The sequence below is a fragment of the Carcharodon carcharias genome, chromosome 7 (genome assembly GCF_017639515.1).
Source record: "Carcharodon carcharias isolate sCarCar2 chromosome 7, sCarCar2.pri, whole genome shotgun sequence".
Classification (NCBI taxonomy): Eukaryota; Metazoa; Chordata; class Chondrichthyes; order Lamniformes; family Lamnidae; genus Carcharodon; species Carcharodon carcharias.
This window is the reverse complement of record NC_054473.1, coordinates 12491600-12503915: the sequence shown is the minus strand read 5'-3', so window position 1 is coordinate 12503915 and position 12316 is coordinate 12491600. Positions and strand designations below refer to the sequence as shown.

Below are 12316 nucleotides of genomic sequence, written 5' to 3'. Positions count from 1 at the left end.
AAATAAATAATTTAATTAATCGCCATTAACTCATGGCTCAGATGCCACAAGTCTACGAAGTAGTTACGGCCTAGAAACAGGCCATTCAGCCCAGCAGGTCCATGTCAGTGACTTTGCTCCTCCCACCTTCATTATCCAACCCCGTCAACATATCCTGTTTCTTCCTCCAACTGCCCCCTCCCCCTCACAATACCCCATTTACTTAAGTACCTTCCCCATAAATGCATCTATACTGTCCGCTTGTGGTAGTGAGCTCTGCATTCTCACCACGCTCTGCATAAAGAAGTTGCTCCTGAATTCCCTATTGGATTTATCAGTTACTCTCGTAAATTTATGGCTCTTAGTTCTGCCCCTCGACCCTGCATGTGGAAATATCCTCTCTGTCAAACCCTTTCACAATCTTAAAAATCTCTTATCAGATCAGTTCTGTCTTCTCCTTTCTCGAGAAGGAAGTCTTAACCTGTTCAATCTTTCCTGATAGGTATACCCTCTCAGTTCTGATTTTATTCTATTAATTTTTTTTGCATCCTCTCCAGTGCCTCTATATCCTTTTTTTAAGGTGGAGATCAGAATTGTTCACAGTAATCCAGCTGTGACTTAACCAAGGTTCAATAAGGTCAACATAACTTTGCTGTGTTACAATTCTCTCCCTCCGGAAAATAACCTAAGTGTTTACTTTTTTGAGGGCCTTGTTCACCCGTGTTGCTACTTTTAGTGTTGACTTGGTTCCAAACTACCATTGCCGGCTGGGTGATCTGGGAGCTCAAAGAGGCTCTGTTTCAATAAGATCATGGCTGATCTGACCTTGCCCTCAGCTCCACTTCTCTGTATGTTCCCTGTTAGCCTTGACTCCCTTGTCAACCAATAATCTGTCTAACTTGTTTTTATTCATTCAGAGGATGTGGGCGTCGCTGGCTAGGCCAGCATTTATTGCCCGTCCCTAATTGCCCTTGAGAAGGTAGTGGTGAGCTGTCTTCTTGAGCCGCCGCAGTCCGTGTGGTGTAGGTACACCCACAGTGCTGTTAGGGAGGGAGTTCCAGGATTTTGACCCAGCGACAGTGAAGGAATGGCCGATATATTTCCAAGTCAGGATGGTGAGTGGCTTGGATGGGAACTTCCAGGTGTGGTGTTCCCATGCGGCCTTGAATATATTCAATGACCCAGCCTCCGCTGCTCACTGGGCCAGAGAATCTCAAAGAGTCACAACCCTCTGAAAGAAGAAGTTTCTCCTGATCCCCATCTTAAATAGGCAACGCCTTATTCTGAAATTGTACCTCCTCGTTTCAGGTTCCCCAAGAGGGTAAACATCCTCTCAGCATCTGTCCTGGCAAGGCTCCTCAGAATCCTATATGTAATAAGATTACTTTTCATTCTTCTAAACTCCAATGAGTATCAGCCTGACCTGCTCAACCTGTCCTCATAAGACTACTTCTCATCTCACTGATCAAACTAGTGAACCTTGTCTGAACTGTCTCTAGTGGAACTATATCCCTCCTTAAAGAAGGAGACCAAAACTATACACAGCTGAGCTAAAGCTTGGTTTCACATCTCCAAATACTGGGATGCTTCTGGGACTCAGCCAGCTGTAACTGCTGCCTACCAGCACAGAGCGCTGCCAATCTTCCTGTTGCATGGCTAGCCAGGACCACCAGACTGATTGGCACAAGCTAAATGCCCTTTCTCAACAGCCAAATGAAAGTGCCAATTGGTGAATAGTCCTGCAGTGTCCATCAATAAGCCTGGCTGGTTGGTCAGGCAAAGGATTACTGACAGTGATCGAAAAGCAGAATACTCTTAGAAGCCCACTGACTCCCACAGCTACCTCAACAGCACTTCCTCAAACCCTACACCCTGTAAGAATTCCATTCCATTCTCCCAGTTCCTCCATCTCTGTTGCATTTGATCTGATGATGAAACCTTACACAACAGTGCCTCTCACATGTCTTCCACTTCCCTCAACCAAGAGCCCCCCGCCCACCATGGTTGACATGGCCCTCAACCATGCCCGCCTTATTTCCTGCGCTTCTGCTTTCACCTCTTCCCCTCCCTCCCAGAACCACGATAGGGTTACCCTTGTCCTTATCTGTCACGCCTCCAAGCATTCGTATTCAACAAATCATTTTCCGCCATTTCCACTAACTCCAGTACAATGCCACCACCAAATATATCTTCCCCTCACCTCCCTTTTCAGCATTCTGAAAGGACTGTTCCCTCTGGGATACCCTGGCCCACTTCCCCATCATCCCCAACGCCCCATCCCCTTTCCACTGACCCTTCCCATGCAAACACAGGAGGTGTAACACCTGCCCTTTTACCTCCTCCCTCCTCACCATCCAAGATCCCAAACACTCCTTCCAGGTGAAGCAGTGATTTATGTGCATTTCTTTCAACTTAGTCTACTGTATTTGTTGCTCATGGCGCTGTCTCCTCTACGTTAGGGAGACCAAACACAGATGGGGTGACCACTTTGCAGAACAGCTCCGTTCAGTTTGCAATCATGACCCTGAGCTTCTGTGTCCTATCGTTTTAATTTACCACCTTTCTCTCACGCTGACATCTCTGCCCTCGGTCTGCTGCACTGTCCCAGTGAAGCTTAGTGTAAGCTGAGGAACAGCACCAATTCTGTCAATTAGGCACTTTACAGCCTTCCAGACTCAACATTGAGCTCAACAGTTTCAAACCATAAGCTCTGGCCCATTTTGTTTCCTTTTCTTTGTTTGTTTTGGGTTTTTCTCTTATTTTCCCTTTCAGTCAGCAGCTGCCCTGGGGACGACTCTTGTTTCTGTGGGGGAAATTTTACAGACCCCACCCCCCCCCCACCAGCATATTTGGGGGCGGGGATTGGGGGGGTGGGGGAGCACATAAAATAAAGCGGATGGCTAGCCCACCACCTTCTAGCCCATTACGGTGGGCGGGTCAGGTGTCAGCCAGCCTGCCTACCCTTCGGCCTATTGAGGGCAATATCTGGCCAATTAATAGCCAGTTAAGGGCCTCATTCTGCTTCCTCCACAATGATGTGTGCGGCTGGGAAAGCAGAACGAAGGAGGCCAGCTTTTGCAACACGGGCTAAAAAGCAAGAAGGAAGGGGAAGTATCTCTTTTGGAGGTCCCTGTGTGCATTGGGGGTGCCTCTACCACCTCAATATCATAACCCTTTCTTTGTGTCACCCCCCACTGCTCTCTAAAACCCAAACCCCCCCACTCCCATTCACCCCACCCCCCCAACCCCCTCAAGCTCCCCAATCCCTCCCTAACCAAAAACCCCAGACTCACCTTAGTCCAGGAGGCCTGGTCGTCTTTTTCTCTGGACTTCCTTGTAGTCCCAGCTGTGGCCACTTCTGAGCTCTGGCGCTGCTGGGATGGGGCAGCTCTCGAGCACAGGACTTCCTGTGCCTGAGGGGGCGGAAGTTCCACCCAAACCTCGCTGAGGCTCCCCTCAGTGTATTATCACTGCGGAACAGCCCTTTTAATAATGGTCAGGCTCAAGACTGACTTCTATTGGGGGGGGGGACAAGCCCACCCATAAAATTCAGCCCCTTGTTTCTTTTCTATCAACACCATTCCCTTTGGCCCTGGAAGACTCACTCTTTTGTCATTTATTCTCTTTTGTCTTTCACCCTATCACAGGCTTTCCTTTGTCCTTGTTGGACCCACCACTTACTCATATCCTGTTACATTTCTAGCTCTTCCCAATTCTGGTGAAAGGTCACAGACCTGAAACGTTAACCCTGTTTCTCTCTCCACAGAAGCTGCCTGACCTGCTGAGCATTACCAGCATTTTCTGTATTTATTTCAGTTACCAACCGGGTATTGGTTCTGAATTTTGTGTTGCATGCATTTCATTCTAGAGACGCAAGAAATGCTACTTACCTCCTTTCTCTCTGTCCTTATGGAGGATAATCAGTAGCTGGTTATTGGACATCTTATAGGATTGGAATTGACCCTCACTAGGTGACTGGCAGATATGGGGAACTCCTCAGAAGCAGCATAGTGGCCCTCACAATGCACCATAAAATAGCTGTGTACATTTCCACTCTCCTCTTGATCACGACATGGACACCCCCTCGAGTGGTAATCCCACCAATTGAAGCTGTTTCTCTTGACAAGACGAGAGGAGAAGAGTTTGGAGGCTAGAGGCTGAACTATATGATAATGATAACTAGAGATGTCATCCCAAATGATTGCGCGTTATGGTATTTCGCTGTTTTTATTGTGCTCGATTACACCAATCTTTCTGTTTAGGGCCCAGCTGGTCCTCCTGGTAACATGGGACTTCCAGGGAATTCAGGTGCTCCTGGAGCTGTGGTATGTATTAGATTCCTTGATAATGTTCATGGTTCTTCTTCTCTCCAACTAAGGCCGAGTTGTTGTTGAACTTTGTGTATTATTTGGGTAAACCCATTTAGTAGAATGTACATTGCAGAAAACAGCCATTTGGCACAACTGGTCTGTGCTGGAGGTCCTGCTCTATATGAACCTCCTCCCACCCTACTTTATCTCACTGTACCAGCTGATATTCATTTCTGCCTCATGTCTTCACCATCTGGGAGGAAAATCAATGGACTCAAAGTCAGGCAGGTGTTTCTTCATTCATTTGCAGGATGTGGACACTTGACAAGGTGGTGGTGAGCCGCCTTCTTGGACTCTCTGCAGTCCATGTGGTGTAGGAACATCCACAGTGCTGTTAGGGAGGGTTGTTTGAACAAGCGACAGTGAAGGAGCGGTGATATAGTTCCAAGTCAGGATGGTGCGTGGCTTGGATGGGAACCTGCAGGAGGCGGTGTTCCCATGTATCTGCTGCATTGTCCTTTGAGGTAGCAGAGGCCATGAGTTCAGAAGTTTTGGTTAATTGGAATGGCGTCAGATGGTCAAAGTCCTGAGGGAGAGGAGAATTGGCAACATGAGACCTTGGTGCAGCACTCTACTCCCTGCTGTTAGGCCTCACTGCTGGAGGCTTCCTGGTTCAACCTTCCACGCCTTCTCACCCGCCGGCTCAACTCTAGGCCCCAGGCCCAAGCCAACACACAAGGCTCAGACTAAGAAGCTTCTGACTCCAGAGCCCCAAAACTACTGGAAGCATCATCTCTGGGTCAAAAGGAATGTGTTGGCTCGGGCCTGGGACCTAGAGTTGAGCAAGCAGGTGAGAAAACATGGAAGATTAAACCAGCGAATGACCACTGTCCGTTTGTTGTTTCTTCTGCTCCTCAGTTCAGCTCACCTGGAGGCCCAGGTTAGGTTTGAAGAAGGCTGGAGAGATAACTAGGAGGTAGGCCATGAAGGGATCTAGACACGAGGATGAGAATGTTGAATTGGAATCACTGGGGGATCTGGTTTCCTGTAAACTTTGCAGCAACACAGAAATTCTCACCCAGCCCCATTTTAAATTACCACTCAAAAGAATTTAAAGGGGTCATGCGCTTAAACAAATTGGCTGTGCAAAAAGACAATGAGCGAGAACGTTGTTGGACACTGTCATTGGTCACTGCCTGTTGTTACTTTACAGGGTCCTCCGGGAGCCCCTGGGTTACCAGGACAAGTGGTAAGCATTAAGCTTTTCAATTTTGTGTTTTTTTGTGCTGACCACTTTAATTCATGCTATCTTAATGCAGATTAAGTCAGTGTTATTCAATCAATTAACTTTCAGGGAGAACCTGGGAAACCAGGAGTGCCGGGGAGAGATGGAATTCCAGGACAAGACGGAGATAAGGGATTTCCTGGGGAAAAGGTAATTCATCCACTTTTGCACCTCAGCTTCCTCTAACCTCTCGCTGAGATGGGTAAATATTTGGTTTGATCACCACCAACATACTCGTGTGCGGGGTGAACATCAGAAATGGAAGCTGGAAGAGGCCAGTCAGCCCTTCCAGCTTATTTCACCATTCCATGAGACGATGGCTAATCTGTATCTTAAGTCAGTCTACACATCATGGTTCCACATCCTTAAATAGCCTTTGTCTCATGGAATTCTGTCAGTCTCCTGTTAGAGATTCTCAGCTGACCTTCAGCCCCAACAAGCTGGACGTTAGTATGAGTTCCAGATTTCCACTCCCCTTCATGGGTTGAAGTGACATCACCTGAACGGCCTAAAAACATAGAAAATAGGAAAATTGAAGCAGGAGTAGGTCATTCGGCCCTTTGAGCCTGCTCCACCGTTCAGTATGATCACGGCTGATCCTCTATTTCAGTGCCACACTCCCACTCTATCCCCAATTTTAGCCCCCACCTTGTTTTGGTCTATTTCTCTCCGTCTACCTCACCAGATCCTTTAAGCATCTTAAACGCCTCCATGAGATTGTCCTTCCGCCTGCTATATTCAAGGTAATCCAAACCTAGTCACAAATGAACTTTGTAAAGACAAATATGCTCCCAATACCAGGATTTGGACATTGCTATTGGAGTGTTGCATCCAGCTCTGGGTACCACACTTTAGGAAGGATGTGAAGGCATTAGAGAGGGTGCAGGAAAAATTACAAGAATGGTTCCAGCGATGAGGAACTTCAGTTACGTAGAAAGATTGGAGGAGTTAGGCCTGTTCTCCTTGGAGTAGAGAAGGTTGAGAGGAGATTTGAAAGAGGTATTCAAAATCAAGAGGGTTCTGGACAATTAGATAAGATAAACTGTTCCCATTGGTGGAAGGATTGAGAACCAGAGGGCACAAACTTAAGGTAATTGGCAAAAGAAGCAATGACGACATGAGGAAAAGCTTTTCCACATGGGAAGCCATTACGTTCTGGAATGCACTGCCTGAGAGTGTGGTGGAGGCAGAGTCAACCGAGGCATTCAAGAGGGTATTGGATTGTTATCGGAAAAGAAAGAATGTGCAGGGTTACAGAGAGAAGGCAGAGGAGTGACAGTAAGTGAATTGCTCCTTTAGAGAGCCACGATGGGCTAAAGGCTTCCTTGTGTGCTGCAATCATTCTATGACCCAAATAGACAAGGATATCTTAAGGCTGCTGGGTGTTCATTTCGAAGCCATATTTGGACCTCTGACCATTCAAATGATGTGGGAGGGGGAGATGGATTAAGTTCCTTTTCACACTGTTGTTACCTCCAGCATGTTTATGCCTCTATTATTTTAAAAGTAATTCATGTAAATCCAGACCAATGGGTTAAACCAGTGCAGAGAGAAAACTGATCATTTGGATAAAGTACAAGGAACATCAGGCTACACTATTACCTGAATCGCAACCATAGCTCGGAATAATGGTAGGTTTTCCAATTCTGATTGGACATATTGCCATCAACTAACCTGCTGGTTCCGGTTGCCCCACCCCCCACTCATCCGTCATTGGTTGTCTCATACATCCATCATCACGGACACCATCTTCCCTTGGCCAATGGAGAGCTGATTGGATTATTCTTCACTGTCAGTCAAAACTACCTGTTTTCACGCCTTTGATATTGTTTATAACAAATGATCAAAAATGAAAAAAATTCCCTCAACCTGGTTGAATGCCACTCCTCCTCCTCCCACCCCAACCACCCGTGATTTTTTTTCTCTAGGTTTTTACTCACCGTAACATCCTGAAAAATGGAAAATCCTGGAGGGTTGGCAACCCTTGCTAATAATTGAACTTGCTGCTTGTAGTTCAGGCTTTTTTTTATATTCATTCAGGGGACGTTGGGGGGTTGGCGGTGGGGGGGTGGTCACTGGTAAGTCCAGCATTTATTGCCCATCCCTAATTGCTCTCGAGAAGGCGTCATTAAGCTTCTTGGATACAAAGGAGTGGCTTGCTTAGGCCATTTCGGAGGGCAGTTAAGAGTCAACCACATTTTTGTGGGTCTGGAGTCACATGTAGGCCAGACTGGGCGAGGATAGAATATTCCCTTCCCTGAAGGGCCTCGATCAACCAGATGGGGTTTTCACAACAATCCCAGTGGTTTCACGGTCACCATGGCTGATAGTGGCTTTTCATCCCAGATTGATTTAGTTTAAATTCCCTAGCTGCTGTGGTGAAATTTGAATTAATCTCTCTGGTCATTCGTCCAGGCCTCTCGATTACTAGTCTAGTAACGTAACCGTTATGTACCCACTATGATGCCGTTCCCTGAGATCTCTCAACCAGGTGACAGTATTGTCACTTTATTTGTTCATTCATTTCCGGGATGTAAGTGCCATTGGCCAGACCAGGATTTATTGGTCAGAGATTTTCCATTTCTTTCAGTACAATGCAGACTTACTTTCAGCTTATCTGCCCAGCTCCGAGATCCAGTAGCCCAGATTTCCTTCAATAAACAACTTTGTTTGATGGTCTGATGACCTCAGTTCGCTGTCTGAACTCTTTGGGTAAGCAACAGCCAACTCATTTGGGATCTTAATTATGTTTTCAGGGAACTCCAGGAATTCCGGGTGCTTTTGGGCCCAAGGGGGCAACAGGACCCCCTGGAGAGGTGAGTTAATTTTGGACTTTGATTTTCGGGTAGGCAGATGTGATATCTTCCCTATTGGATACAGAGGCTGAGGCCCACCACAGGCCCAATTCGTGTCAATGCAGACGGATGGGAAGCTGCACTAGGGTCATCAGAAGATTCCCACACTCCCCCCCACCCCCCCCCACCACCCTGACCTCTATTTATGTGCAGCAGCCGTCCTATAATAAGGTTAGAGTGCTGGTTGGCAGTGGACATTTGTGGTTTCTCAAACACCCAGATTTCCGTGAGGCAAAAAGTGCTTTCACCGAGGAGGGTGCGGCACTGACATATGTTCAAAACTTGTCAGTACCCACCCCCCTCCCCAAGAGCTTGGGCCAAGCAGGCAGCATGGTTACACCGTCCTGTGGAATGGGGAGACAGGCTGTGAGGCAGATCATGGCCCTTCTACGCCAGTACTTCCCTTGCCCCGCACACCTCTGTCTCTGATGCTATCCTCCCCACGCTTGGGGAAAACTGCTTGGCGCGCACACAATGGGCATTCAACAGCCCCTCACTGGCTGATGGCGTTTGACATTCGGGCAACTTGAGAGAGGCAACAGCAATGCTCCAAGGTCATGTCATGTCCTGCCCTGGCATTGACAAGGTCCCCTCATTTGTGTACAGGTACTTGGGGGCACATTAAGAACCCCCTAATCGTTCTGCTTCCTCCTGCAGTGTCACACAAAAATAACAACATTTCTCTGTTGCTGCCTGTCATTCGATTACAGGGGGCTGGATTTTATGGGCCCCCCGCTGGTCACGTTTTCAGTGGGGTGAGTCGGGGTGGGGGAGGGGGGAAGCGTCAGGTAAAATATGATGGGCGGGCAGCCCATCTCCTGCCCATCCACCCAACTCTTCCCCACAGTGCAGGGGTAGGCAGGGCGCCCGCCCACCCTTAGGCCAATTGAAACCCTTAAGTGGCCAATTAATGGCCACTTAAGGACCCCAATCCACCTCCACTGCCAGCAAGTGTCGGCGAGAATCGCCCTGATTCTCTGCTCTAAGCCCTGTCCCAGCCGCCCAGAACAATGTACGGCTACCCGCTGCTATACAGCGGCATCACTGTGGCCTTCTGGTCCACCCTCCTAGTAGTAGGCATTTGTCACCCAACACCCGATCTAGGATTTCGCTTCGATGTAGGATGGTTTTTAACAGAAACATCCCCCTCCTTGTGGGCAAACCTGGCAATTGGATTGGCTTTCTCGCTGCCTGTCGTGGAGGGTGCATAGGGGATTTACCCACGCTGGCTGCAGCATTCTTGGTGGGGGCGGTGGGAGGGGGCGGGGGGGGGGGGGGAGGTGTGAAGTCACCTAGAAGTAAAACCGAAAATCCTGTCAGCGTCATTTTCTGTGAAGCTGTTGCAATTAATGGGATTATCATGGATATTGTCATCAGTAATACGGCAAAGCCATTCAGTGGCACCGGCTCCACAGGCAATTGGAGGTTCTCCATGTTTGGAGCTGGCCTGACTGTTGGATTTTCCCAACCTGTTTTGTGGCATCTGCGGTTGGTATTGTGGCTAGTGGTGTAGCTCTGGCTGGTGCCCAGAATGCCAGCCTGTTTGTCAAGATCCTGATGGTTGGAATTTTCGGCAGCGCCGTTGGTTTGTTTGGAGTCTTTGTGTGGCTATCCTGCAGACGTCTAAAGTGAAAACGGGAGTTCGGCCATCACGAAGGCAGCAGAGGGTTGGAAAAGTTCCGGAAACGAGACCAAGATTTGCTGCACACAATTTATTTAAGTGTATATTTTCCCATTCCCAATATATTGTTTGTGGTTTTTAACCCACTTAACAGTCTGAAGTGATCCCTGATCAGTTCTGCAAAATGGACAAGAGTGCTGTCTAACAGTATTCCATGGTTTAGTCTGTATTCTGTTTAACTTGCAATTGTATTGCCCACTTTGAATTTGGAATGGGGCTGAGTAAAGGGACAGAATATTGAAGATTTCTTGCTGTAACTTACAAGCGATGAGATTTATTCTTTGTGGCCTGGTGTAAGGCAGCAGCTGAAATACACACGTTTAACAGTGACCACGATAAAGAGGCATTAAGTACATTTACATCAGAGTCCTGTGGCTTGCGGTGATCATACCAATTTGAGTTCGTACAAAACTGAGCCCTCGTCAATTTATGTACCTAAGTTGCACCTTCGTATGTATGTTTTATGTTCCTTGAAAGTGTAATGGAGCAACTTTGAGTGTTACATCATGAGGAGAACTACAAAAATTAAGTACACGGTTATTTGTGAAAAGAAACACGGTGGGCAGTGGAAGGCAGGTGAGAGTTGGAAGGCTATTTTTTCACCAAGGCTGGTGGGAAGGAAGTGGGATACATCCCTTGGGAGGTGTTCAGTACGGATGGAGGGCAAACCCCTCCCTCCACCAAGATCATACCTAAGACCCTTTTGCCTCCCTGCCTGGCCTCCAAATCCACCCCCCCCCCCCCCCCAACCCACCCCCCCACCCCACCACCAGCACCAACCCCTTCACACCCCCTCCCTAAGATGCCTAATCAATCCCAGCCTGAAAAGCCCAGGACTTACCTCAACCTCCAGTCTCCATCGATCTTCTTCCCAGGGTTTTTGATTTCTGATTTCCCCCCTTTTATAAGTGGTGGCATATTCTCCCCAACCCTTCAGCTTTGGAGTTATCCAGTCCTCTATTAATAACTCGACAGCAAACTTAAGATGAGGTAAAATAGGAGGGGTAGTTTATTTTACACACACACAAAAATGAGGGAAGGGGTTTTGCAATGTTTGCATCTTTTGCATTCATGCAATAAAAGAGGGATAAGGGAAAGAAAGGGGTTCAGGGCAAAGACCACAATAAAAATAAGAATTATGGTTTCAGGTGCGTCTAGAGTCCAGAATCAATGTCCAAGGAAGATTCTTTTAGGTGGCTTTGACTAGCAGAATTCCTTGCCTTGGTTCTAGAACTCAGTTGCAGGTTGAGTTCATTGAAGATGCAGCAAAGTATTCTTGTATCCTGGGTATTAGTTCACTCTGTCGGCGAAATACAGGGCTCTTTCTGGAGGTCAGACTCTGAGAGAATGGAGATCAAAGGCTGTAAGCCTGGAGTCTAGTTTTCTCTTCTGAGGTTAAACCACAACTGAAGATAAAATTCAAAAGCTGTATAATTAAAGGATTTCAAACAGCTAAAGCCTTGGTCATGTGACAGGGTGGTTTCAGGTCAAGCTATTCAGCTAACGAGGCCCCTTGTTACAACCCACTGTGTTTTGAGCAAGTAACTGTGGGACCATTATCACAATGTGGGAGAGGAGGATCCCAATAGCTCTGCCTTTGTCCGCCGCTGGCTGGTGCAGATGCCTCATCTACTAGCCCTTTGTGTTGGTTTGGCTGGAATGTTTTTACAATGCAGGAAGTGTTAGATTCCTGGAGTTTAATGAATTAGCCTCTGTCCATGTTTAAACTGCTCAGAAGCTTCCAGAACTACCATCATGTGGTCATCTGTGGCCATTTTATTGGTCCAGCCATTTGTCCATTTTAAAATAAGTAATTAGTTTAAAAAGTAGCCTGGATGATATAGATATATATATTTTCCTTCCTGTCTTCTGATCATGACAGCTGATTACTTGACTATATGCCTGACTCATAAGGTATACATAAAGTCTTACTAATACGGAGTCATAGACAATGGTGAACATCTCATGATGCTGTACCTTTCATCCTCCAGCCTTACACATGGTGATGTCATCTTTTAAGGTACAAGTCATTGCCTGCATTGGTATGCGTACACTATCACAACAGAGATCAGGGCTTATTTAAGACACAGCGATATGTTATAATGGGGAGAAGGTTGGGTTGGCGTTCTGGGCTGAAGGAGCCTTCTTCATTCAAGAGTATTTTGCCATCTTATGAATGGTTTAGAGCTTGAGGGGATGTCTAAAG

At 47.2% G+C, this 12316-nt stretch overlaps 1 protein-coding gene and 1 pseudogene across 1 annotated transcript in view; both read left to right on the top strand.

The window, feature by feature from the left end:
• The window catches only part of col7a1 (collagen, type VII, alpha 1), a 242415-nt gene that overhangs the window by 155361 nt on the left and 74738 nt on the right, over positions 1 to 12316 (top strand). The window contains exons 68-71 of the mRNA XM_041191107.1: positions 4242 to 4304; positions 5503 to 5538; positions 5644 to 5724; positions 8331 to 8390. Coding sequence (XP_041047041.1) covers positions 4242 to 4304; positions 5503 to 5538; positions 5644 to 5724; positions 8331 to 8390 — 240 coding nt within the window. The remainder of the gene's footprint in view (positions 1 to 4241; positions 4305 to 5502; positions 5539 to 5643; positions 5725 to 8330; positions 8391 to 12316) is intronic.
• Positions 9440 to 10255, top strand: LOC121280332 (annotated as a pseudogene).